The sequence below is a fragment of the Engystomops pustulosus genome, chromosome 9 (genome assembly GCF_040894005.1).
Source record: "Engystomops pustulosus chromosome 9, aEngPut4.maternal, whole genome shotgun sequence".
NCBI classification, from domain to species: domain Eukaryota; kingdom Metazoa; phylum Chordata; class Amphibia; order Anura; family Leptodactylidae; genus Engystomops; species Engystomops pustulosus.
In genome coordinates this window covers 16,645,878-16,673,150 of record NC_092419.1, presented here as the reverse complement: position 1 = coordinate 16,673,150, position 27,273 = coordinate 16,645,878, and the positions used below count along the sequence as shown (strand labels likewise).

The 27,273-nt window shown below is 46.4% G+C and overlaps 1 protein-coding gene and 1 non-coding gene across 2 annotated transcripts; one reads left to right on the top strand and one right to left on the bottom strand.

The window, feature by feature from the left end:
- The first annotated feature begins 967 nt into the window (after window positions 1-967).
- LOC140076568 (calpain-1 catalytic subunit-like) lies at window positions 968-12,179 on the top strand. The gene is made up of 14 exons (XM_072123145.1): window positions 968-992; window positions 1,081-1,204; window positions 1,331-1,400; window positions 2,042-2,166; window positions 4,812-4,945; window positions 5,032-5,203; window positions 5,269-5,352; window positions 5,670-5,755; window positions 5,828-5,902; window positions 8,452-8,591; window positions 8,709-8,878; window positions 9,105-9,119; window positions 10,020-10,222; window positions 11,977-12,179. Exons 2-14 carry the CDS (start codon window positions 1,082-1,084, stop codon window positions 11,984-11,986), a joined length of 1,407 nt encoding a protein of 468 aa, XP_071979246.1. The 5' UTR covers window positions 968-992; window position 1,081; the 3' UTR covers window positions 11,987-12,179.
- Window positions 12,180-12,978: 799 nt separating this feature from the next.
- TRNASTOP-UCA (transfer RNA opal suppressor (anticodon UCA)) lies at window positions 12,979-13,065 on the bottom strand. The gene has a single exon. It is a non-coding gene; the product is annotated as a tRNA-Sec (tRNA).
- Window positions 13,066-27,273: the final 14,208 nt, after the last annotated feature.

The following is a 27,273-nucleotide window of genomic DNA, read 5'->3' as shown; positions in this document are numbered from 1 at the left end:
TCCTCCTACATGTGCTTCTCCCTCATTCTTCCTCCTACATGTGCTGCTCCCTCATTCTTCCTCCTACATGTGCTGCTCCCTCATTCTTCCTCCTACATGTGCTGCTCCCTCATTCTTCCTCCTACATGTGCTTCTCCCTCATTCTTCCTCCTACATGTGCTGCTCCCTCATTCTTCCTCCTACATGTGCTGCTCCCTCATTCTTCCCCCTACATGCGCTGCTCCCTCATTCTTCCCCCTACATGTGCTGCTCCCTCATTCTTCCTCCTACATGCGCTGCTCCCTCATTCTTCCCCCTACATGTGCTGCTCCCTCATTCTTCCTCCTACATGTGCTGCTCCCTCATTCTTCCCCCTACATGCGCTGCTCCCTCATTCTTCCCCCTACATGTGCTGCTCCCTCATTCTTCCTCCTACATGCGCTGCTCCCTCAGTCTTCCTCCTATACGCGCTGCTCCCTCATTCTTCCCCCCACATGCGCTACTCTTTATGTCTTCCCCCTACATGTGCTGCTCCCTCATTCTTCCCCCCACATGCGCTACTCCTTATGTCTTCCCCCTACATGTGCTGCTCCCTCATTCTTCCTCCTAAATGCGCTGCTCCTTCAGTCTTCCTCCTACATGCGCTGCTCCCTCAGTCTTGCCCCAACACGTGCTGCTCCCTCAGTCTTGCCCCTACACGTGCTGCTCCCTCAGTCTTCCCCCCCGACTCGTTCAACTTCCAGAAAGTTCTCTTCTCCCAGTCTGCAGATACCTCAATCACGTAACCCAAGTGTGGCCCATCAATGCGGCCCTAACGAAACACACTGGCCCTGTCCGGGGATGGAAAGGTCTCTACGTCATTACTGTAATAGAGCCAAAAACCGCAAACCATAATCCTGGATCACAGGGTCACACCCGCAACACCCCCTATGTAAATATGTAAAAAGAGGGCGAGAGACACGGGTATAAGGGACAGAGCAGGACTGGGGTGAGACACACACAACCGTAGCAAGGTAGACAGCTTCTATTTATAGATCCTTTCTATCTTCTATCTATCTATATTTCCTCCTATATATGTGATATCCATCGATCTATGTCTAGGATGTGGGCTGGACAGGATTACCTTGCTCTTCGTGCTTCCTGCTTGAAGAATGGAGAACTATTTGAAGACCCTTTGTTTCCTGGGGATTTCTCTGACCCAAATATTGAATGGAAAAGACCCCCGGTAGGTTTCAAGGTTCCCTCTTCATTTTGTCTATAGCTTCTAGCTGTCTGTGGTCAATGACCCATCCATGTTAGCAGATAATGGTGTTACACCCGACTCTGCTTCTTACCTTTTTTTGTACTGCAGGAATTTTGCTCCAACCCAAAATTCATAGAGAGTGGATCCAGCAGCATGGACGTGTGTCAGGGGGCGCTGGGTAAGTGACCCGTCTGTCTATGGGTCATAGGGCTATGCACTGGTGAGTTCAAGGTCATGGGATCAGAGGAGGGTAAGAATGACCCCAGAGGGCCCACATGACAACTGGGCCATGATCACGGCTCCTATCCACAATCCAGCTCATAGTAACCAGTGCAAAACAACAAAAGATAAGCCCCACTAATGCCACTACCCCCCCCCCCCCAGCACTCGGCTCACCTCCCACATTAAACTCTACCAATGTGTGGCTCCACCTGCTAGACTCTACAACTCTTGGGTTTTACCCTTACAAGACTCTACTTCTTTTGGGTCCCACCTCTGCAACTCTCTACCATTCTTGGGTTACCCGGACCCTCCTAGACTCTACCATCCTTTGGTCCTTTGTCCCTTGCAAGACTCTTCAATTCTTGGGCTCCAACCCCATTAGACTTTATCATTCTTGGGCACTACCCAGGCTGAGTCCCACCACTTTTTGGTTATGTTTTATGTCTTATGGCATGTATTCTTGTATTGACGGATTGCCACCCTCAGTAATATTTTCTTAGTCGAGGCTAAGGGACCCTATACCCTTCTGATGATGATGATGTATGAATGATTGTAGGTGGAGGTAATGGCTGCTCTCACACACGTCTCCTCCCTCAGGTGATTGCTGGCTGCTCTCCACTCTCTCGTCTCTTACACTACACCAGTCTTTATTTTCAAGAGTAGTACCGACCGATCAGAGCTTCAGCCACAGTAATGGATACCAAGGAATCTTCCATTTTAAGGTTAGGGGACAAGGCATGGAACTTGGGGTACAGGTCCATTCAAGTTTATGGTGTGGGTAGAGCATGGGGTGCAGGTCTACAGTGTGGGTGGAGAAGGAGATGCAGACTGCAATATGTGTGGAGCAGGGGGTGCAGGTATAGCCTGTTGGTAGAGAAGGGGTGCAGTCTGATCTAATGTGTTTGTGGAGCAGGGGGTGCAGGACTATGGTGTCTGTGGAGCAGGAGGTGCAGGTCTGTGGTGTCTGTGGAGCAAGGATGCAGGTCTATGGTGTGTGTGGAGAAGGGGCCTGAAAGTCTAATGTAAAGAGCAGAGGGTGCAGGTGTATGATGTGGGTGCAGACTGTGGACTTCGGTGGAGCAGGGGATTCAAGTCTATGTTGTGGGTGGAGAAGGGGGTGCAGGTTTATGTGGGGTGTAGCAGGGGTCCAGTTCTATGGTGTGGATGAGAAGGGGGTGCAAACTACGATGTGTGTGGAGCAGGGGGTGCAGGTCTATAGTGTGGGTGGAGCAGGGGGTGCAGGACTATGGTGTTGGTGGAGCTGGGGTGCAGGTCTATGGTGCTGGTGGAGCAGGGGGTGCAGGACTATGGTGCTGGTGGAGCAGGGGTGCAGGTCTATGGTGTTGGCGGAGCAGGGGGTGCAGGACTATGATGCTGGTGGAGCAGTGGGTGCAGGTCTATGGTGCTGGTGGAGCAGGCGGTGCAGGACTATGGTGCTGGTGGAGCAGGGGGTGCAGGACTATGGTGCTGGTGGAGCAGGGGGTGCAGGACTATGGTGCTGGTGGAGCAGGGGTGCAGGTCTATGGTGTTGGCGGAGCAGGGGGTTCAGGACTATGATGCTGGTGGAGCAGTGGGTGCAGGTCTATGATGTTGGTGGAGCAGGGGGTGTAGGGCTATGGTGTGGGTGGAGTAGGGGTTGCAGGACTATGGTGCTGGTGGAGCAGGGGGTGCAGGACTATGGTGCTGGTGGAGCAGGGGGTGCAGGACTATGGTGCTGGTGGAGCAGTGGGTGCAGGACTATGGTGTTGGTGGAGCAGGGGGTGTAGGGCTATGGTGTGGGTGGAGTAGGGGTTGCAGGACTATGGTGCTGGTGGAGCAGGGGGTGCAGGACTATGGTGCTGGTGGAGCAGGGGGTGCAGGACTATGGTGCTGGTGGAGCAGGGGGTGCAGGACTATGGTGCTGGTGGAGCAGGGGTGCAGGTCTATGGTGTTGGCGGAGCAGGGGGTTCAGGACTATGATGCTGGTGGAGCAGTGGGTGCAGGTCTATGGTGCTGGTGGAGCAGGCGGTGCAGGACTATGGTGCTGGTGGAGCAGGGGTTGCAGGTCTATGGTGTGGGTGTAGCAGGGGGTGCAGGTCTATGGTGTAGGAGGAGCAAGGGGTGCAGGTCTATGGTGTGTGGGGGGCAGAGGGTGCATGTCTATTGTGTGGTGGAGCAGGGGGTGCAGGTCTATGGTGTTGGTGGAACAGGGGGCGCAGGACTATGGTGTTGGTGGAGTAGGGGGTGGAGGTCTATGGTGTGGGGGGAGCAGGGGGTGCAGGTCTATGGTGTGGGTGGAGCAGGGGGTGCAGGTCTATGGTGTGGGTGGAGCAGGGGGTGCAGGTCTATGGTGTTGGTGGAACAGGGGGTGCAGGACTATGGTGTGGGTGGAGCAGGAGGTGCAGGTCTATGGTGTGGGGGGAGCAGGGGGTGCAGGACTATGGTGTTGGTGGAGCATGGGGCGCAGGACTATGGTGTGGGTGGAGCAGGAGGTGCAGGTCTATGGTGTGGGGGGAGCAGGGGGTGCAGGACTATGGTGTTGGTGGAGCATGGGGCGCAGGACTATGGTGTGGGTGGAGCAGGAGGTACAGGTCTATGGTGTGGGGGAGCAGGGGGTGCAGGACTATGGTGTTGGTGGAGCAGGAGGTGCAGGTCTATGGTGCTGGTGGAGCATGGGGCGCAGGACTATGGTGTGGGTGGAGCAGGAGGTACAGGTCTATGGTGTGGGGGAGCAGGGGGTGCAGGACTATGGTGTGGGTGGAGCAGGAGGTGCAGGTCTATGGTGCTGGTGGAGCAGGGGTGCAGGTCTATGCTGTGGTGGAGCAGGGGGTGCAGGACTATGGTGTGGATGAAGCAGGGGGTGCAGTTCTATGGTGTGGGTGGAGCAGGGGGTGCAGGTCTATGGTGTGGGTGGAGCAGGGGGTGCAGGTCTATGGTGCTGGTGGAGCAGGGTGTGCAGGTCTATGTGGTTGGTGGAGCATGGGGTTCAGGTCTATGGTGTGGGTAGAGCAGGGGGTGCAGGTCTATGGTGTGGGGGGAGCAGGGGGTGCAGGTCTATGGTGTGGGTGGAGCAGGAGGTGCAGGTCTATGGTGTGGGGGGAGCAGGGGGTGCAGGTCTATGGTGTGGGTGGAGCAGGAGGTGCAGGTCTATGGTGTGGGGGAGCAGGGGATGCAGGTCTATGCTCTGGATGAAGCAGAGGGTGCAGGTCTATGGTGTTGGTGGAGCAGGGGGTGCAGGACTATGTTGTGGATGGAGAAGGGGGTGCAGGATTATGGTGTTGGTGGAGCAGGGGGTGCAGGACTATGGTGTGGGTGGAGCAGGGGGTGCAGGACTATGGTGTGGGTGGAGCAGGGGGTGTAAGCTCAGGATTGCCCTCTGTCTCCACAGTTGTGGCAGTTTGGCGAATGGGTTGATGTTGTCATTGATGACAAACTCCCAACCAGGAGCGGGCGGCTGCTGTACTCGAGGAGCGACACCCCAACAGAGATGTGGAGCGCTCTACTGGAGAAGGCCTATGCCAAGTATGTGCACCCTCAGCCCTTGGTTGTATTACACTGTGTCCTAGTGCTGGTTGTCCCTGCACCCTGACTCTCTGTCGCCCCTGCAGGGTGTGTGGAGGTTACTCTGTACTGCAGGGTGGAACCATCGCTGAGACCCTGGAAGACTTCACTGGAGGAATGGCAGAGAGCGTGAGTCTAAGCAGATACACCTCGGAGGAGGTGTGGGAGATGGTGGTGGAGGCTGAGCGCAGGAAGTCCCTCATGGCCTGCTACATCCAGGTGAGTAGCGCCCCCCTCTGCTCCACCTGATAATTGCACTGATCTGAGTGGCTCTCTCTTTGCAGGTTTCAGATGCGGCTGATGCTGGTCGTGTGGATGAGGACGGCTTAGTGCAGGGCCATGCATACTCAGTGCTCGGTGCCCAGGAGGTGAGTGAACACTCAGCAGGGAGAACACTGTTCACACATCAGGTATTTTAACGGCAGGTGGCATTACAGAATTTTGTATTTCTGGGGACCTGAGATTTTTTTTGGGGGGGTTGGGCCATCCTGATCTCCACTTGAGTTACTCTCTAGGTATCTGCCTATAGTCATGGCTTGGCAGGGGGCTGTGTTTAAAGGGATCCTCCATCTAAACATGGTTTACACTGATGCAAAATACTGACCGTGACTGTGGCCTGTGTGTCCTGGGAAGGGTCTCCACGTGCAGGATCTGGACCCTAAGGATGTGCTCATTCTTGCTGCAGGTGAAGCTCTGCTCCGGGGAGGTGACACTCATCAGGCTGAGAAATCCCTGGGGATTCACTGAGTACAAAGGCCCCTGGAGTGACAAGTGAGTGTGAGCTTTGCAGCTTGGCCCCTGAGGAGCTGACTGGCCCCTGACCCTTCTCTCCCTCTCCTCCAGATCCTCGGAGTGGATGTCGGTGTCAGACGAGGAGCGGAGGGCACTGAACCAGCAGAGAGAAGATGGCGCCTTCTGGTAACAGCACAGTGTAGTGTCACCTGCAGTAATATTACTGGTGGTAGTACCAACCCTAGGCTATGGCTGATCCCAAACTTTCCATAGGCTATGGCTGACCCTGTGCTCTTCCTAGGCATGGCTGACACGGTGCTCACCCTTGGCTATGGCTGACCCTTTGCTCTCCGTAGGCTATGGCTGACCCTGTGCTTTCCCTAGGCTATGGCTCACACAGTGCTCACCATAGGCTATGGCTGACCCTTTGCTCTCCGTAGGCTATGGCTGACCCAGTGCTGTCCCTAGGCTATGGCTGACCCCGTGCTCTCCCTAGGCTACGGCTGACCCCGTGATCTCTCTAGGCCAGTGATGGCAAACCTTTAAGAGACTGAGTGCCCAAACTTCAACAAAGACCCGCTTATTTATCGCAAAGTGCCAACACAGAAATTTAATTTGTGATTTATATTCCCTGCTCTGTCACAGTTTTCATTGACACCAGCACCTGAGGACACCAATAAAGCAGAAAATAGTCCCAGGTAGAGCTGTCACTTTAAAATAGCTCTGTGCACAGCAAGTCCTGGGCTGTCTGGGACTGCAGGAAGATACCTGGAGTCATCTCTGGTGATGGCCTGAGTGCCCACAGAAAGGGCTCAGAGTGCCACCTCTGGCACCAGTGCCATAGGTTAGCCATCACTGCCCTAGGCTGTGGCTGACCCTTTGCTCTCCGTAGGCTATGGCTGACCCCGTGCTCTCCATAGGCTATGGCTGACCCCGTGCTCTCCCTAGGCTATGGCTGACCCTGTGATCTCCCTAGGCCAGGGGTCTCAAACTCAATTTACCTGGGGGCCGCTGGAGGTAGATTCTGGGTAAGGCTGGGCCGCATCAAGTTTTCCACACAAAATGCGCTTACAAAATATCATTATTCAGATTCAAATGTCATGGCGTCTCCCAGCGCAAGGAAAGCCCCGAGCTGGGAGACGTGTTCTCTCTATGAACGCGTCCTGTGCACCGAGGGGTCCCAAGCTGCTACCGCACTGAGCCCAGGACACTCCATCCCCCCCTCCCCCCCGGTACTTGCCTCCCATCGAAGAAGATGAAGTCGCCGCTCTGACCTGCACCAAGTGCGTTCAGAGCGGCGACTTCATCTTCTTCAAGTACCGGAGGGAAGGGGATTAACCGGTTACGGGCCCTTTCCTGTTTTTTCATGTCCATTTTTCACTCCCCACCTTCAAAAATCTATAACTTTTTTATTTTTACACGTAAAGAGCTGTGTGACGGCTTGTTTTCTGCGTAACAAATTGCACTTCATAGTGATGGTATTTAATATTCCATGCCATGTACTTGGAAGCGGGAAAAAAATTCCAAATGCAATGAAAATGATGAAAAAAACGCATTTGCGCCATTTTCTTGTGGGCTTGGATATTACGTCTTTCACTGAGCGCCCCAAATGACATGTCTACTTTATTCTTTGGGTCGGTACGATTAAGGAGATACCAAATTTGTTATAGGTTTATAATGTTTTTTACAAAAATTAAAACCTCCTGTACAAAAATTATTTTTTTGATTTTGCCAACTTCTGGCGCTAATAACTTTTTCATACTTTGGTGTACGGAGCTGTGGGTGGTGTCATTTTTTTGCGAAATTTGATAATATTTTCAATGATATCATTTTTAGGACTGTACGACCTTTTGATCACTTTTTATAGATTTTTTATATTTTTCAAAATGGCAAAAAAGTGTCATTTTCGACTTTGGGCGCTATTTTCCGTTACGGGGTTAAACGCATTGAAAAAACGTTATCATATTTTGATAGATCGGGCATTTTCGGACGCGTCGATACCTGATGTGTTTATGATTTTTACTGTTTATTTATATTTATGTCAGTTCTAGGGAAAGGGGGGTGATTTGAAATTTTAGGTTTTTTTATTATCATTTTTTTTTTTTTACTTTTTTGTATTTTTATTTATACTATTTTTCAGACTCCCTAGGGTACTTTAACCCTAGGTTGTCTGATCGATCCTATCATATACTGCCATACTACAGTATGGCAATATATGGGGATTTTCCTCCTCATTCATTACAATGTGCTATCAGCACATTGTAATGAAGGGGTTAAAACGAAATAGCCTCGGGTCTTCGGAAGACCCGAGGCTACCATGGAGACGGATGCGCCGCTATCTTTTTGAGGCTGCCGACAGCTTTGCCGGCAGCCATCGCTGTGAAAACACCCGCGATCGGTGCTAGCAATATGCAACAAAGACTTACCGGCTATGGAGAGGGCTCGGCCCGTGAGCCCTCTCCATGCAGCGCGACCTGCCCTCTCCATGCAGGTGGGGGCCGCAAAATATTGTCCCGCGGGCCGCAGTTGGCCCGCGGGCCGCGAGTTTGAGACCCCTGCCTAGGCTATGGCTGATCGTATGCTTTTACCTAGGCTGTGGCTGACCCTGAGCTCTCCATAGGCTATGGCTGACCCTGTGCTCTCCGTAGGCTATGGCTGACCCTGTGATCTCCCTAGGCTGTGGCTGATCCTATGCTTTTACCTGGGCTGTGGCTGACCCTGTGCTCTCTGTGCAGGATGCATTGTGAGGATTTCTGCAGCCTGTTTTCATGGATTGTCATCTGCACCAGCTGTTTGGACTCCTCCCAGTATAAGGTCACTCAAATACGTGGCCGCTGGGAACGTGGGGTCAATGCAGGAGGAGGTCGCAGACTGAGTGAGTACAACACTGTGCACACAGGACATACATTACATCTCCACCTTCCTCCACTGTAGTCAGGGATGGTATCTCCCTCCCCGCAGCAGTTAAATCTCTACCTTATTTCTCATTTAGAATCTTTCTTCACTAACCCACAACTGCGACTCCGCGTGGGCGGTCCTTCAGCTTCAGAGGTGGAGTCAGCCATTGGGCTGGGGAGTGAGGAGCGCTGGACGGTGTTACTGGAGCTGATGCAGACAGACAAAAGAGCCACAAAACTCCACATTTCATGTCACCTGTACAAGGTGAGAACCCCCAGCCCTCTGGTATCAGGGCCACAGCTCAGGAGGTGCAGATTCTGATCCATGTACACACAGCCAAAACCATCCACCCTGAGGAGGTGGAGAGCAGGATGTCTGACCTGGGGTCCTGTTGTATATGGTCTGTGAGACCTTCTGTAGCTCAGTATCACAGACAGATCCAGTAGTCTCTGAGCGTTACCATCTAATAGTACATGTTTTCCTTTCTCAGGTTCCTGAAGACATGGTTAGTATATCTTCACCAGCTGGTTGTATCTGGGCTACCATAATTCATGAGTGGACTACGTCCAGGCTGAGTATATACATACTTCTCTTATTTCCCCCTATTCCATTCCCCTTGGGAATAGGGTCAAAGTAGAGGGCATGAAAAACCATCAACTTCAACCATCAACTTTGCAAACTCTCTTAAGGTCCCTAGGGGGCACAGTGGTCATCCAGGGTGACGAAGGGTAAAGTTAAAGGGGTATTCCGGGAATATGAACGTCTGACACAAAAACCCTTGATGATATAAATAAATGAATACAACAATACTCAATGTCATTAGTCACAAAACTGAGCTAAAATAATATCATTTTATGATTTACAAAATTTATGGCCTCTCTAAAGTAGGTGGAGTTATCACTAAGATGGTCGCCACTGTAAACTACAAGTTCCATGATCCTTTAGTTCTCAGTAACTCCTCCAACCACTTATGCTCTGCTCCCAGTGATGATGTAACAGGTTTTCTTGCTCTGTTACCATAGTAATGATGTGTAACTGCCATCACCACAACACTGACCATAATGGATGCACTGCAACCAACCGCCAACAGCCAAACGTAGTGGTGATCACATGACCCTGCCCAGGCAGGTATAAGACATGTGATGTGGACATGTGACCAGCGGCCATCTTCTTTTCTGCGACGGACCGCGCGAAGGAAATTAACGGACTGATTAAAGGGCCAGTAGCATTTTAATTCTTCATTACAGTCTATGTCACCAGCAATTTTTGCTAAGGGGAGCAAAATTTTAAATAACAGCCAATTACACATTGGCTTATATTTTGAGTGCCCACTTGTATATGAATTATTATGATTCCTGGAATACCCCTTTAACCATTGTATTCTGATAGAACATTCCATGCCTAGGTTTCTCGTCCAAGTCTTGATCGTGGATTCTTCACAAGGAACCGTTCGGTGGCTGACACAGGTGACCCGCAAAACACTCGTGGTGTGATGGTGAGGGCATCTTTGACCCCAGGAGAATATGTTATTGTACCATCCACTTATGACGCCAACCAGGAGGGTGGATTTTATATCAGAGCATATTGTGCGAAGGAAACGGAAAACAGGTATGGTGTAAGGCTGACACTCACATCTCGGACATGGAGGTGGCTGGTTATTTCTTAGTGGAGAGACTTGGTCATGGAGTTGCTGGTTTTCGTTCTTGGTGGAGGAACTTTGGTCATAGAGGTGGCTGGATATCTCTTCATGCTTGGACTCAGGGATTGAGTTAGCTGGATTTGGTGGTAGGACTTGGTCATGGAGGCAGCTAGTAATCTCATGGTGCTAAGACTTGGTCATGGAGGTGGCTTGTTATTTATTGTATTTTTGGGGGGGACTTGGACATGGGAGTGTCTTGTTAAGTTTTGGTTGGGGGACTTGATCATAGAGGTGGCTTGTTATTTATTGTTGAGTGGACCTGGACAAGTCAGTGGGTAGTTTCTATTGGAGGGGAAACTTGGCCAGGAAGATGGCTGGTTTCTTAATGGTGGTGGGACTTGGTAATGGAAGTGACTGGTGAGTTAATGGTGGTTGGATTTGGGCATGGGTTTGGCCAATTGCACAGGGAAAATGAGTCATGGAGGTTGGTGGCTTGCTCCTGGTAGAAAGACTTGGTCATAGAAGAGGCTTGTTATCTCTTCGTAGCACTTGGACTTGGTGGGTTGGTTTGTTCTTGGAAGACTTGTTCATGGTAGGTGCTGGTGAGCTATTGGTGGAGAGGTTTCGGTGAGGTTTGGTGAGGGAGTGGATAGGTATATTTTGGTGGAGGGACTTGGTAATGAAGGTGGTTGGTTTGCTTATGTCGGGGGCTTGGTCATGGAGGTGGCTAGTGTGCTATTGGTGGAGAGGTTTCGTCATAAAGGCAGCTTGTTTTCTATTGGTGGGGGAACATGAACATGGGAGTGGCTGGTTATCTCTTGAAGGGGGGACTTGGTAATGGAGGTGGCTGGTTGGCTATTGGTGGGAGGGCTTGGTCATGGAGGTGGCTGGTTTGCTATTGGTGGGGGGACATGGTCAATGAGGTGCTAGTTTACTATTGGTGGGGGGACATGGTCATGGAGGTGGCTGGTTTGCTATTGGTGGAGGAACTTGGTCATGGAGGTGGCTGGTTTGCTATTGGTGGGGGGACATGGTCATGGAGGTGGCTGGTTTGCTATTGTTGGGGGGACATGGTCATGGAGGTGGCTGGTTTGCTATTGGTGGAGGGACATGGTCATGGAGGTGGCTGGTTTGCTATTGGTGGAGGGACATGGTCATGGAGGTGGCTGGTTTGCTATTGGTGGAGGGACATGGTCATGGTGGTGGCTGGTTTGCTATTGGTGGAGGGACATGGTCATGGAGGTGGCTGGTTTGCTATTGGTGGGAGGACTTGGTCATGGAGGTGACTGGTTGGCTATTGGTGGAGGGACATGGTCATGGAGGTGACTGGTTTGCTATTGATGGGGGGACATGGTCATGGAGGTGGCTAGTTTACTATTGGTGGGGGGACATGGTCATGGAGGTGGCTAGTTTACTATTGGTGGGGGGACATGGTCATGGAGGTGACTGGTTTGCTATTGGTGGGGGACATGGTCATGGAGGTGACTGGTTTGCTATTGATGGGAGGACATGGTCATGGAGGTGACTGGTTTGCTATTGATGGGAGGACATGGTCATGGAGGTGACTGGTTTGCTTGGCTTGCTTCTGGTTGGGGATTTGGACATGGGAGTGGCTGGTTTGCTCTTAGAGTTGGCCGACTCGCTTCCATGACTTTCACGTGTGTTGACTCCCTGTCTCCACTGTTGCTGTGTGTTTGATTTTGTGTTTTTGTTTTACTTTTAGGATGTTCTGAAACATCTCAATTAACTACTGCTGGAACACAAGAGACAGTGACCACAGGAGAAGAGCTGCAACACAAAGGTCCAAACAACCTCTTCCAGAAAACAGAGATGGAATTTAGTACAAAAGACGACAACACGTTGTAAATCTGTAAATCTCAGCTATTTCCCGGTGTTTCCACAACAATAAAATGAGAACAATCAGAAGGTCTTGTGTCATAGAGTTACTGACCGAGCACCAACACCTCTCACCTACATCATCCATATCTGTCATCACTGACTCACCTGTAGTGGGGAGGACGATCACCTGCGGCAATGATACAACGCACCGTCCTAGTCCTGTATCAGGAAGTGAGGTACAAACTACAGCAGAGTCATCCCAAGGTCATATATGACTTATCCTGAGCTGCACTCACTATTCTGCTGCTGGTACAGTCACTGTGTACATACATGACATTACTTATCCTGTACTGATCCTGAGTTACATCCTGTATTATACCCCAGAGCTGCACTCACTATTCTGCTGCTGGTGCAGTCACTGTGTACATACATGACATTACTTATCCTGTACTGATCCTGAGTTACATCCTGTATTATACTCCAGAGCTGCACTCACTATTCTGCTGCTGGTGCAGTCACTGTGTACATACATGACATTACTTATCCTGTACTGATCCTGAGTTACATCCTGTATTATACCCCAGAGCTGCACTCACTATTCTGCTGCTGGTGCAGTCACTGTGTACATACATGACATTACTTATCCTGTACTGATCCTGAGTTACATCCTGTATTATACCCCAGAGCTGCACTCACTATTCTGCTGCTGGTGGGGTCACTGTGTATATACATGACATTACTTACCCTGTATTATACTGGTGCACTCACTATTCTGCTGATCCATTCATCCCTACCTGCAGGGGCTCTGGTGTGGCCTTCAATCCCTATGCCCGGCTGTACAGGAATAAAACTAGTGATTTGGGGCTCCCTGTGCCCCCTCTCCCTGCGCCCGGAGGGTGGAATTGAACCACTCCGTCCTTCGACAGCTACAGGTTTGAAGCCTGCACCCCAGACCACTGAGGATCATCCGGGCGGAGGGAATGTCCGCCACTCCAGTATATAAGGGCGCCCCGGGGTCCGGCGCGAGGCTCACGGCGAGGTCGCGGTGCCGGTCAATTTCTCTCGTGAGGTCTATGGAGGCGGCAAATCCCGGACATCACGTGGCCTGAGGCGTCTCCACTCATCACCCGCCACTAGAGAGCGGTAAAAGAAAACCGGGAGCTGGAGAGAACGGGGAGATATGCAGATGAGCGCGGTGCATGCCGGTTCGCCTCGCGCCCGCTGCTCTCCTGTGACGTGGCGGCGGCTCTCCTGTGGGCGGGGTCACGCTGGTGACGTAGCGGCCGGCGGAGCGCGGTCTGAGGTGGGGGGAGATGCTCTGCAGTGTAATGGAGGCTGGTGGCGCAAGGCTCTGCAGCGGCGGCGGCTCAGACTGTGAGTCACAGAGAAGCGTCAGAGGAGGTGACGGCGAGCGGGGGCGACCACCAGGGCTAATAATAGCCACTACAGGAGCGTGACGTATGAGGAGCCGACTATAACCCATAGCAACCGACTGCAGCTCGCTGTAACCCATAGCAACCGTCTACAGCTCACTGTTATCTATGGTATCCATCTACACTATAAACTGCAAAACTATTAGTAGTGACCAGACCCCATAGAGTTACAGTAACCTAGGGACAGCCTATAAATACAGTAAAAAAAAAACCTAAAATGTTAAATCGCCCCCTTAAAAATGGTTATTCCTGGCAGGGAATCCAGCGGCCAAAAGTCGGAAACGCCACTTTTTTTTTTAATTAAAAAGGTGATGAAAAAAGTTCTACAGTCCCCAAAATGATGGAAATTAAAACATCACCTTACCCAGGTCCGTACAACAAAAGTGTCGCCAGATTATGGCAAACAAAGTTTTGTTCGTTTTTTTGTACAAGAGGTTTTAATTTTTAAAAAATATTATTAAAACCCTGTGACTGACCCCAAGGAAACCCGTGAGATGGGTCATTTGGAGCGCACCTTTAGGTGCACACGCAACCGCGACGCACGGACAGCAAAATCCGGACACTTTTTTTTATTTCACGCAAACTTAGACAAAAAACTGTTGCAGATGCAAATAATATATCCCAAAAAAAGAGTGATCAAAACCTATAAGGGTGATGCCACACGTGGCGTTTTCTGTCCGTTTTTAAGCCTGTGGTTTCAGTCCATTTAAAAACACGTGCGTCTTTTACCGTTTAGCTGCTTTGAACCTGTTTATTAAAACGCATGCTTAAAAATGGAACAAAAACGCCACGTGTGGCGTTTTGAACAAGTTTTCGGACCGTATTTAGGCAGTCCGTAAAAAAATGCATCCGTTTTTGACCGGTTTTAATTAAGATAATTGGGAAAACCGGTCAAAAACGGATGCGTTTTTTAATACGTGTTTTTCAACGGACTGCTTAAAAACAGGCCATAAACGGGTTCAAAACGCCACGTGTGACCGCACCCATAGGGATTTATCTTAAAAGTTTTTCCTTATTGATCCTTTGGCGTACAGTGGCTTTTGGCCTTTAGTGAATTTGCGGCTTTTTAAAACTCAAGTTGCAAAAAAGTCGAAACAGTCCCCCGCTCATTTCTATGCCTGGTCAGGGGCGGCCGTAGATTTGTGCAAAAATTAGCAACTTTTTTTTTTAAAAAAAGTTGCAACTTTCACATCTGGGTTAAGGCGATGTCTCTTTGAAAGGAGATAGGAAAATAGTCGCAAATGAGAATCAGCACCATAAAAAGTCTCAAAAATGAAAAAAAACTAAGCCACAAGTTTGATACGTGTGCCCCACGGAGATCCACGGTGACATCCAATATCCACAAATGGAGAAAACCTTGGTGAACCTTCCCAGGAGAGGTTGGACATTCAAGATGACCCCAGGAGCGCAGCGATGACTCATCCCTGAGGTCTGCTGCCACGGTCCCAGCGGCTTCTGAGCTCTGCGCAGGAGCTCCGGCTGTGGAGTGCACTGAAGCCCCTGTGCAGAGCTCCAATGGAGCCAGGGCCGTGGCAGCAGTGTCCGGAGCACGCCGAGGATGTGCAGGTCTACGGTACTGCAGGGGTTACTGGGGGGTGGAGTAGCCTTTGATCCCACAGTCCAGAGAACCTACTCCACACCCCAGTAGCCTCTGCCGAGAATTTGCATATTCGGTAGATAACCTTAGAATGTATTATGGGGTTAGCTAAAGGTAGATCAGGACTTAGAAGGTTACTAGAAACCTACCATCAGATTTCCCTGAATGGGTAGATTCCTGATGATAGGTTTCCTTTCAGTGAGACAAAAATTGAAACGATTAAGAGATCAGGAAGGAAAGGGGGGGGGGGGCAGATACTTTTTCTCACTACTGTATCCTCCCGCATGTAGATGGATCTATACAATGTCTAAGAGCCAGGATAGTAAAGTGATGACATCACAAGTGTTGTAATAAGCAGAATCATGTCCATATAGAGTCTCCGGGGGGGGCTCTGTCCCTTTAACTGAATCCACACCCCCTAGTCATTAAGTCCGCCCCCTTAGGCCGCCCGAGCCTCCGTTGCCAGGAAACATAAATAAAGGCAAGCGGAACGTCATGACGTCTGCTTCAACGTTGTTCCCACGACAACAGGAGGAGTGTTTACCAGAAGTGGAGGGACACGGAGTGAGGGTGACTACACAATCACACACATAACAACACAGCATGGTGGCCCCAACCCCGAGGGAGAGGGCTACAGAGGTGGACATAGACATTATCAAAGATTATTACATACATATGACAAAGCCCGCAGAATGTTCCGTGCCATCGGCGGAAGCTTGTATGAAATCCTTCTCCAAGACCATGTGCTGTAGAGGAGAAATGGGCACATAGCAGTCCAGAAGGGGGCGCTATCATCCCTGGCTCTCCTACAGAGATGAAGGACTGAAGGCAAATGAGCCTGAGGGGCTCCAGGCTCCCATAGGTGTTAATGGAGCCCCTCAGGCTCATTTGCATAAGTCTTTCATCCTGTTGGTAGATGTCCTTTAAGCTTTGCAACATCAGCCAGAGATTCCTGTCTATAAAATGTGGCAGATGGAGGGTCATGTGATCTCTATCTCACCACGAACAATCGCCAGTTACAGATCACATGACCCTCTATTTGTCGCCATTTTATGGACAGGAATCTCTGGCTGATGAGGTTAAAGACCGGAGGCTTCACTTTACAGATCAAGAAAAAAGAAACAAAAAATGAGGTAATGTGGACAACCCCTTTAAGCTTCAACACATTTTTCAAAAAATTCAGTTGGTACCAACCGATGTTGCTCCAATTGTCCTGGAAATTGTTATATAACCCCCTCCCTTCCCCCTTTCAGTACTGCCCCCAGCTATACGTCACTACAATCCTGCCCTGGTGTGACTGTCGACAAACTGACAGTGACACCAGAGGGGCGGTTTATGTGCTAGTAATGTGGCGGCTCTCACATCGGTGGCATGTGGCGGTGCACCTGTGGAGCTGGCCGGGGGCGAGTGGGTCAGAACCAGCAATTCAAACGGGTTTATAGTAACAAGGAGGCGGAGCAGCTTGACTGGTTCCTAGAGATCTCCCGCCTCCTTGACTTGATCTTTGAAAGACAAAGTTCTTTTTGGGACTTTGGGTGATGCCACGTGGGGCGTTTTTGGACCGTTTTTAAACGGATGCGTTTTTGTAAGGTTACCGTGCGTTTGGCTGGTTTTAATCTGTTTTCCAGCTGCCTACACTTAAAGCTAAAATCGCCCTTTTTAAATAAAAATAAACCAAAGAAAATGATAACCCGGTCTATCAAAATATAAAAACTTTTTTATTCCCCCGAGGTGAACCACATAACACCAAACATCTGAACTGCCACTTTTCAACAATTTCGCAACTACTTTAACCCCTTCCCGCCGAGGCCCTTTTTTTGATTTTGCGTTTTCACTTTTCGCTCCCCACATTCTTAAACCTTTTCCGTGTGAGGGCTCGTTTTCTGCAAAACAAATTGCACTTCGCAGTGACTGTATTTGATATTTCATACCTTGTACTTGATAGCAGGAAAAAAATTCCAAATGGAGCGAAATTGGTGAAAAAAACACCATTTTTTTGTGGGCTTGGTTTTTACGGCTTTCAGTGAGCCCCCCAAATGACAGGTCTACTTTATTCTTTAGGTCTGTATCACGGAGATAACGCATTTACATAAGTTATTATTTATTATTATGTTTTAATACATTTTAAAAAATTAAAACCTCCTGTATAAAAAAAAAATCTTTATTTCGCAATCTCTTGGCTCTAATAAGTTTTTCATACTTTGGTGTACGGAACTGTGCGTGGTGTGGGGTTTTTTTTATGCGACCATATTCAGGACTGCACAGCCTTTTGATCACTTTTTATAAAATTTTGCACATGTTGCAAAAAGGTGAAAAAGTGGCGTTTTGACCTTTCATGCTACGCTACAGTATGAAAAAGTGATTGACGCCAGAACATTGGTGAAATGAAGAATTTTCATACAAAAGGTTTTCATTTCTTAAAATCTATTAAAACATATTAATACCAATCTAAAATGGCGCAAATGAGGGCTTTTTTTGGCCAATTTTATCACATTTGGAATTTTTTTCCTGCTTCCCAGTGCACAGCATGGAATATTAAATACTGTCACTGGAAAGTACAATTTGTTACACAAAAAACAAGCCCTGACACAGCCCCATACAATGGAAAACTTAAAAAGTAAAGGACTTTTTAAGGTGGAGACCATAAAATGGAAACACGAAGACGAAAAAGGGTCAAGTCAATAAGAGGTTAATCTTTGGAGACATGTCCTGTGGTCTGACAAAAGAACTGTTTGGCCATAATGACCATCTATACCAGTGATGGCAAACCTTTTAGGCACCGAGTGCCCAAACTACAACCAAAACCCACAAATGCCACAGTTTAAGCATTACTCCGTGCTCTGTCACAGGTTTAAATTGTATGGGCACCTGAGGACACCAATACAGTAGATAGAGGAAGTAGTTTGGATCATCATTGTAGCTTCCTTCCAGGGTCCTGGGCTGCTTGGGACTGCAAGAGGCCTGGAGTCCTGTCTGCGCTGGGGTGATGTCGCGGGTGCCCATAGAGAGGGCTATAAGTGCCATGGGTTCGCCATCACTGATGTATACATATGGAGAAAAAAGGGAGGAGCTTGCAAGCCTGAGAACACCCTCCCTAATGTGAGACCCGGGGGCAGCACCTGGTGCACATCACAGGATAGACGCATCAACAGGAAGGAACATTGGGGCTTATTTACTAAGGGTCCGCACCGGCTCTTTCATCGGATTTTCCAATGTTTTCGGGGATTTCGCTGCTGTGACAGGTATTTATTCAGGGATTGTGTCGCACGAAATCGGATTTTGGCGCATCAGCGTCGGCTTTCATGCAACGGAAATCGAGGGGTGGACCGTTGGACGATCCGACTGATTCGGACTCAGCGTGGGATTTAACATTCAAATTGTGTCACTAAATGCACCAGGAAGAAGAAGGTGAACTCCTGCGGACCTGAGCGGGGAAGCGGCACATGCAGGATATCGGGCGCACGATCTTAGTGACTCCCCGCACAGCGCATTATACACGGACAATGCACTTACATGCACCAGGAAGAAGAAGGTGAACTCCTGGGACCTGATTAGGGAAGCGACACATGCAGGATATCGGGTGCACAATCTAAGTGACTCCCCGCACAGCACATTATACACGGACAATGCACTTACATGCACCAGGAAGAAGAAGGTGAACTCCGGGGACCTGAGCGGGGAAGCGACACATGCAGGATATCGGGCGCACAATCTTAGTGAATGGGTAAGTAAATGTGCCCCGTTATGTGGCAAATACTGAAGAACATCTCATGGCCCTGGGGAAGTTGTCTGTGGTCCTGCCAGGTCTATGTACAGACCAATGGACTATTCCCAGGACAGGGCTGTATTTGGCGTATTCCCCACCATAGGCAGCGCGATTACCCTGACCTGGTCCCCACCACCATCTGCAATATCTTTAGAAGGTAAATTTACATCCCAGGGTCACATGTCATCATCTGCGATTGTCTTGTCATTTCTTGTTTTTGCCATTTTGTGCCAAAAAAAGTTTTTTTTTTTTGCATGTCAAAAAGTCATGCATTTTTATTTAGTTTTTTTGACGTTGGTTCCTGGTCCACAAGTGGCCGATTTCTCAAGTAAAAAAAATAAAAAACCGTGTCTATGGATGCTTGGCGTCATTTGATCACATATCCGTACGAGCATCGCAGCGAGGTCATTAAGATGCGGTTACTGAAGATCAGAAGCGATTGTAAGGTCAGGGGCGAGGACGAGGCTTCGCGATGTACTGAATGTGAAAAACGGAACAAGATCACATTAAACTTGCACAAGAAAAACGCGGCAGCATCGCACAAGCGAGTAACTCTGAGACACTGGCCAAGAACTGATCGACTGGTGGAGCTGGTTAGAAAATAATAAAACATGTACTCACCTTTCCCATCCTCCCCCGCAGCTCCGCTACTTGATCCAGTCCAGTCGGAAGTGACAGCTCCATGCGCGGCGTCTGCGCACAGAATATGACGTCGGCGAGCGGCTGATGTCATAGTCTGACGGCCGAACTGCATCAAGTAGTAGAGATGCAGGGGAGCATCGGAAAGGTGAGTACATGGTTTATTATTTTCATGTGCTAGGCAGGGAACTGACTGGCTATATACTGGGGGGACTATATTCTTGTACATAGGGGCAGTATTATAGTAGTTATATTCCTGTACATAGGGGGCAGTATTATAGTAGTTATATTCTTGTACATAGGAGGCAGTATTATCGTAGTTATATTCTTGTACATAGGGGGCAGTATTATAGTAGTTATATTCCTGTACATAGGGGGCAGTATTATAGTAGTTATATTCTTGTACATAGGAGGCAGTATTATCGTAGTTATATTCTTGTACATAGGAGGCAGTATTATAGTAGTTATATTCTTGTACTTAGGGGGAAGTATTATAGTAGTTATATTCTTGTACATAGGGACAGTATTATAGTAGTTATATTCCTGTACATAGGGGGCAGTATTATAGTAGTTATATTCTTGTACATAGGGACAGTATTATAGTAGTTATATTCTTGTACACAGGGGGCAGTATTATAGTAGTTATATTCTTGTACATAGGGGGCAGTTTTATAGTAGTTATATTCTTGTACATAGGGGGCAGTATTATAGTAGTTATATTCTTGTACATAGGGGGCAGTATTATAGTAGTTATATTCCTGTACATAAGGGGAGTATTATAGTAGTTATATTCTTGTACATAGGGGGCAGTATTATAGTAGTTATATTCTTGTACATAGGGGGCAGTATTATAGTAGTTATATTCTTGTACATAGGGGGCAGTATTATAGTAGTTATATTCCTGTACATAAGGGGAGTATTATAGTAGTTATATTCTTGTACATAGGGGGCAGTATTATAGTAGTTATATTCTTGTACATAGGGGGCAGTATTATAGTAGTTATATTCCTGTACATACGGGACATTATTATAGTAAATATATATTCTTGTACATAGGGGGCAGTATTATAGTAGTTATATTCTTGTACATAGGGGGCAGTATTATAGTAGTTATATTCTTGTACATAGGGGGCAGTATTATAGTAGTTGTATTCTTGTACATAGGGGCAGTATTATAGGAGTTATATTCTTGTACATAGGGGCAGTATTATAGTAGTTATATTCTTGTACATAGGGGGGCAGTATTATAGTCGTTATATTCTTGTACATAGGGGTCAGTATTATAGTAGTTATATTCTTGTACATAGGGGTCAGTATTATAGTAGTTATATTCTTGTACATAGGAGGCAGTATTATAGTAGTTATATTCTTGTACACAGGGGGCAGTATTATAGTAGTAATATTCTTGTACACAGGGGGCAGTATTATAGTAGTTATATTCTTGTACATAGGGGTCAGTATTATAGTAGTTATATTCTTGTACACAGGGGGCAGTATTATAGTAGTTATATTATTGTACATAGGGGGTAGTATTATAGTAGTTATATTGTTGTACATAGGGGGTAGTATTATAGTAGTTATATTCTTGTACATAGGGGGCAGTATTATAGTAGTTATATTCTTGTACATAGGGGCAGTATTATAGTAGTTATATTCTTGTACACAGGGGGCAGTATTATAGTAGTTATATTCTTGTACACAGGGGGCAGTATTATAGTAGTTATATTCTTGTACATAGGGGGCAGTATTATAGTAGTTATATTCTTGTACATAGGGGCAGTATTATAGTAGTTATATTCTTGTACATAGGGGGCAGAATAATAGTATTCTTGTTTATCGGAGAAGTTATTGTAGTTTTGTAGTAGTACTAGTAGTTTTTTGTATATTAGTCAGTACGGTATTTAGTTTTCTTCTTTTAAAAAAGAAGCATTATTCCTGTATAAGGGAATATATATATATATGAGTCTCTTTCTTTGTGCTGTACATGTTGATTTAGACCAGTGGTTCTCAACCTGTGGGTCGCGACCCCAGCAGGGGTCGAACAACCAAAACACAGGGGTCGCCTAAAGCCATCGGAGCCACAATTTTATTGCATTTTTTGGGACGAATACAATATTCTTGTACATGGTTTGGGGTCACTGCAAGATGAGGAACTGTATTGCGTGGTCACAGCTTTAGAAAGGTTGAGAACCACTGATTTAGACCATCTATCAACAGTTTGTGTGAAATTTAGAAACTCCACCCACATCACATGGTCATGTCTACTTCTTTTGACCCCGCCCACATAATGGGGCCATTTTTACTGTTTTTACCTGCGCCGCTTTAAATTCCCAGTCTGTCCCTGTATACGATACATTATATACTGATATCAGAGCGGTGCTATATACACTGTGCATACTATAATAAAATCATCACAGGGCTAAATATATACTGTACTTTATATAATTATATTAGTGCAGTGTTTTATATATATTAGACACATATGGGGCATACTCATAAGGACCTGGCTTGGCGCCGAGGCCCTAAAATAATCGCAGATGCGATTACTGTCACCGCACTGAGGCACTTGCTGCCACTGGCGAGTTTCAAGTTGCCGGCTACGTTTATATCTACGCCAGGCGCTGCCTCCAGCGCTAACAAATGATAATTGTCCCCCATTATATATATATATATACCCATCGCAATCCCCGAGGTGCGTTGTCCGACGAGGATTCAGAGCTGCCGCGATTCACTAACATTGTGCGCCCGATATCCTGCATGTGTCGCTTCCCCGCTCAGGTCCGACAGAGTTCACCTTCTTCCTGGTGCATGTAAGTGCTTGGCTTACGACAAAATTTTGAATGTTAAATCCCGCGCTCAGTCCGAATCAGTCGCGGTGTCCGAGGGCCACGCCCTCCGATTTGTGTTGCATGAAAGGTGGTGCGATTGTGCCAAAATCCGATCGTGTGCGCCAAAAACCCCAGTTCAATGCGCGCAAAATGGAAAAAGTTGGGACCCTTAGTAAATGTGTTCCAAACTGTACATTATATACTGATATCAGTGCAGTGCATATATATACACACACACACTGTACATTATATACAGATATCTATGCAGTGCTTTATGTACTGTACAATATATACTGATATCAGAGCAGTGCTGGACATACAGAACATTATATACTGATATCAGTTCAGAGCTATATATACTGTACATTATATATAGATATTAATACAGTGCTATATATATATATATATATATATATATATACACTGTACATTACATACTGATATCGATATATATATATACACATATATAAATACATGATAACTGCACAGTGCTATGTATACTGTACATTATATACTGATCTTATTGCAGTGTTATATATTCTAGACATCATATAGGTATATGAGAGCAGTGCTAGACATACAGTACATTATATACTGATATCAGCACAGAGCTATATATATTGTACATTATATATATTAATACAGCGCTATATACACTATACATTATATACTGATAGTAGAGCAGTGATATACACTCACCGGCCACTTTATTAGGTACACCATGCTAGTAACGGGCTGGACCCCCTTTTGCCTTCAGAACTGCCTCAATTCTTCGTGGCATAGATACAACAAGGTGCTGGAAGCTCCTCAGAGATTTTGGTCCATATTGACATGATGGCATCACACAGTTGCCGCAGATTTGTCGGCTGCACATCCATGATGCGAATCTCCCGTTCCACCACATCCCAAAGATGCTCTATTGGATTGAGATCTGGTGACTGTGGAGGCCATTTGTGTCCAGTGACCTCATTGTCATGTTCAAGAAACCAGTCTGAGATGATTCCAGCTTTATGACATGGCGCATTATCCTGCTGAAAGGAGCCATCAGATGTTACAGGGTACATTGTGCTCATAAAGGGATGGACATGGGCAGCAACAATACTCAGGTAGGCTGTGGTGTTGTACCAAGGGGCCCAAAGAGTGCCAAGAACATATTCCCCACACCATGACACCACCACCACCAGCCTGACCCGCTGATACAAGGCAGGATGGATCCATGCTTTCATGTTGTTGACGCCAAATTCTGACCCTACCATCCGAATGTCGCAGCAGAAATCGAGACTCATCAGACCAGGCAACGTTTTTCCAATCTTCTACTGTCCAATTTCGATGAGCTTGTGCAAATTGTAGCCTCAGTTTCCTGTTCTTAGCTGAAAGGAGTGGCACCCGGTGTGGTCTTCTGCTGCTGTAGCCCATCTGCCTCAATGTTCGACGTACTGTGCGTTCAGACATGCTCTTCTGCCTACCTTGGTTGTAACGGGTGGCGATTTGAGTCACTGTTGCCTTTCTGTCAGCTCAAACCAGTCTGCCCATTCTCCTCTGACCTCTGGCATCAACAAGGCATTTCCGCCCACAGAACTGCCGCTCACTGGATGTTTTTTCTTTTTCGGACCATTCTCTGTAAACCCTAGAGATGGTTGTGCGTGGAAATCCCAGTAGATCAGCAGTTTCTGAAATACTCAGACCAGCCCTTCTGGCACCAACAACCATGTCACGTTCAAAGGCCCCAAATCACCTTTCTTCCCCATACTGATGCTCGGTTTGAACTGCAGGAGATTGTCTTGACTATGTCTACATGCCTAAATGTAGTTGCCGCCATGTGATTGGCTGATTAGAAATTAAGTGTTAACGAGCAGTTGGACGGGTGTACCTAATAAAGTGGCCGGTGAGTGCATATACTGATAGTATATACTGATATTAGAGCAGTGCTATATATACTGTACATTATATACTAATATAAGTGCAGTGCTATATATACTGTACATTATATACTGATATCAGTACAGTGGTATATTTACTGTACATTATATACTGATATTACTGCCGTGTTATATATACTATACATCATACGTACATCAGAGCAGCTATATATATATTGTACATTATATACTGATATCTATGCAGTGCTAGACAAATATATATATTTATACACACTGTACATTATAGGGTGATATCAGAGCAGTGCTATATATACTGTACATTATATACTGATAGCAGTGCAATATACACTATACATTATATACTGATATCAGTGCAGTGCTGTATATACTGTACATTTTATACTGATATCTATGCAGTGCTATATATACTGTACATTATATACTGATATTAGAGCAATGCTATATATATACACTACATTATATATAATATATTATATATATATATATACACAGTACATATACTGAGCAGTGCTGTATATACTGTACATTATATACTGATAACTGCACAGTGCTATAGATATTGTACATTATATACTGATATCAGTGCAGTGCTATATATACTGTACATTTTATACTGATATCATTGCAGTGCTATATATACTGTACATTATATACTGATATTAGAGCAGTGCTATATATACTGTAGATTATATACTGATATTAGAGCAGTGCTATATATACTGTAGATTATATACTAATATCTATGCAGTGCTATATATACTGCACATTATATACTTATATCAGCACAGGGCTATATATACTGTAGATTATATACTGATATTAGAGCAGTGCTATATATAAATACTGATATCTATGCAGTGCTTTATATGTACTGTACAATATATACTGATATCAGAGCAATGCTAGACATACAGAACATTATATACTGATATCAGTTCAGAGCTATATATATATAAGGTACATTATATATAGATATTAATACAGTGCTCTATATATACTGCACATTACATACTGATATCAGTATATATATATATACATACACATATATAAATATATATACACAGTACATTATATAATGATATCAGAGCAGTGCTGTATATACTGTACATTATATACTGATATCAGAGCAGTGCTATATATACTGTACATTATATACTGATCTTATTGCAGTGTTATATATTCTAGACATCATATAGGTATATGAGAGCAGTGCTAGACATACAGTACATTATATACTGATATCAGCACAGAGCTATATATATTGTACATTATATATAAATTTTAATACAGTGCTATATATACTATAAATTATATACTGATATCAGTGCAGTGCTGTATATACTGTACATTATATATGGATATTAGAGCAGTGCTATATATACTGCACATTATATACTGATATCAGTACAGTGCTATATATACTGTACATTATATACTGATATCAAAGAAGTGCTATATATACTGTACATTATATACTGATATTACTGCCGTGATATATATACTATACATCATACGTATATCAGAGCAGCGATATATATATTGTACATTATATACTGATATCTATGCAGTGCTAGACAAATATATATTTATACACACTGTACATAATAGGGTGATATCAGAGCAGTGCTATATATACTGTACATTATATACTGATAACTGCACAGTGCTATAGATATTGTACATTATATACTGATATTAGTGCAGTGCTATATATACTGTACATTATATACTGATATAAGTACAGAGCTATATATCCTGTACATTATGTATAGATTTCAGCACAGTACTATATATACTGTTCATTATATACTGATATCAGTGCAGCGCTATGCATATATATATATATATATATATATATATATATATACATACACACGGTATGTTATATACTGATATTTTTGCAGAACAATATATTCTGTACATTATATACTGATATTAGTACAGTGCTATATATGCTGTACATTATATACTGATATCAGTGCAGTGCTAGACAAATATATATACATATATATATATATATATATTTATATACTGTACATTTTAGGGTGAAATCAGTGCGTTGCCTGTGTATTATTATATCCTGGAGATTATATATAGCGATCTCTCTCTTGTAGTATCAGCCTCGTGCTATTAATACTCCGGAGCTGAGAGCAGGGATTCCCTCTAACGTCACTGCTTGGTTACCAGATAAACACACCACAGACAACTCCTTTTATGGTTATGTACGTCACAGGAACTCCGGATGGGCGGAGCCATCCGCTGCCTTCTCGGGCCGGAGATCTTCTGCCCCCGGGTCTCGGCGGGGCTGTGGGCCGGGGGTGGTGGTCTGGGGGTTCCGCTGGTCTCCTGGGCCGGGTTCGGGGGCGCTCGGTGCCGGCACTTAGCTGATACAGACCATGTAGTGTACGTGACGTCAGCCCAGGGGCGTGGTCTGTCAGGCTTTAGTATAAAAAGCCGAGAGCCCAAAGCTTCATTCATAAATCTGAGGAGAAGCCGAGCGCGAGGACCCGCACCGCATCACCGGCCACCCGTCACACCTACCCGGCCACAAGGGGGCGTCCCGACTACCACACTGCCGAGAACCCACACCGCAAGCAGCAACTGCCTCTAAACCTGCCCGGCCGCCAGGGGGCGTCCCGACTACCACACTGCCGAGAACCCACACCGCAAGCAGCAATTGTCTCTAAACCTGCCCGGCCGCCAGGGGGCGTCCCGACTACAGCCTTATCTAGGACCCAATCCGCCAGACTGAAGGAGATCCCTGGTTTCTTCTAATTCCAATGCATCATTCTATAATTTCTCTCTAGAGGAGTCTGAGGAGTGTCCACCAGTGATCTATATGATCTCACCTGCACTACTGATCCCTACACAAACTATGTATTTTTGCCCAATAAGGAGATCCCACTGATGATCCCTGCTGAGAGATCCCACCACTGATGCTAACATAAAATAAGGAGGTCCCACAGGTGGTCCTTACCAATGACTGAGGATATCCCACGGCTTGTACCTACTTTGGA

Bases quoted from the DNA above. Each gene is read 5' to 3' on its own strand.
- LOC140076568 (XM_072123145.1), top strand. From the start codon at position 1,082: ATGTGGGCTGGACAGGATTACCTTGCTCTTCGTGCTTCCTGCTTGAAG. The intron at 2,167-4,811 runs GTTAGGGGACAA...CTGTCTCCACAG, and splicing joins AAGGAATCTTCCATTTTAAG to TTGTGGCAGTTTGGCGAATG. The intron at 5,353-5,669 runs GTGAGTGAACAC...TTCTTGCTGCAG, and splicing joins CAGTGCTCGGTGCCCAGGAG to GTGAAGCTCTGCTCCGGGGA.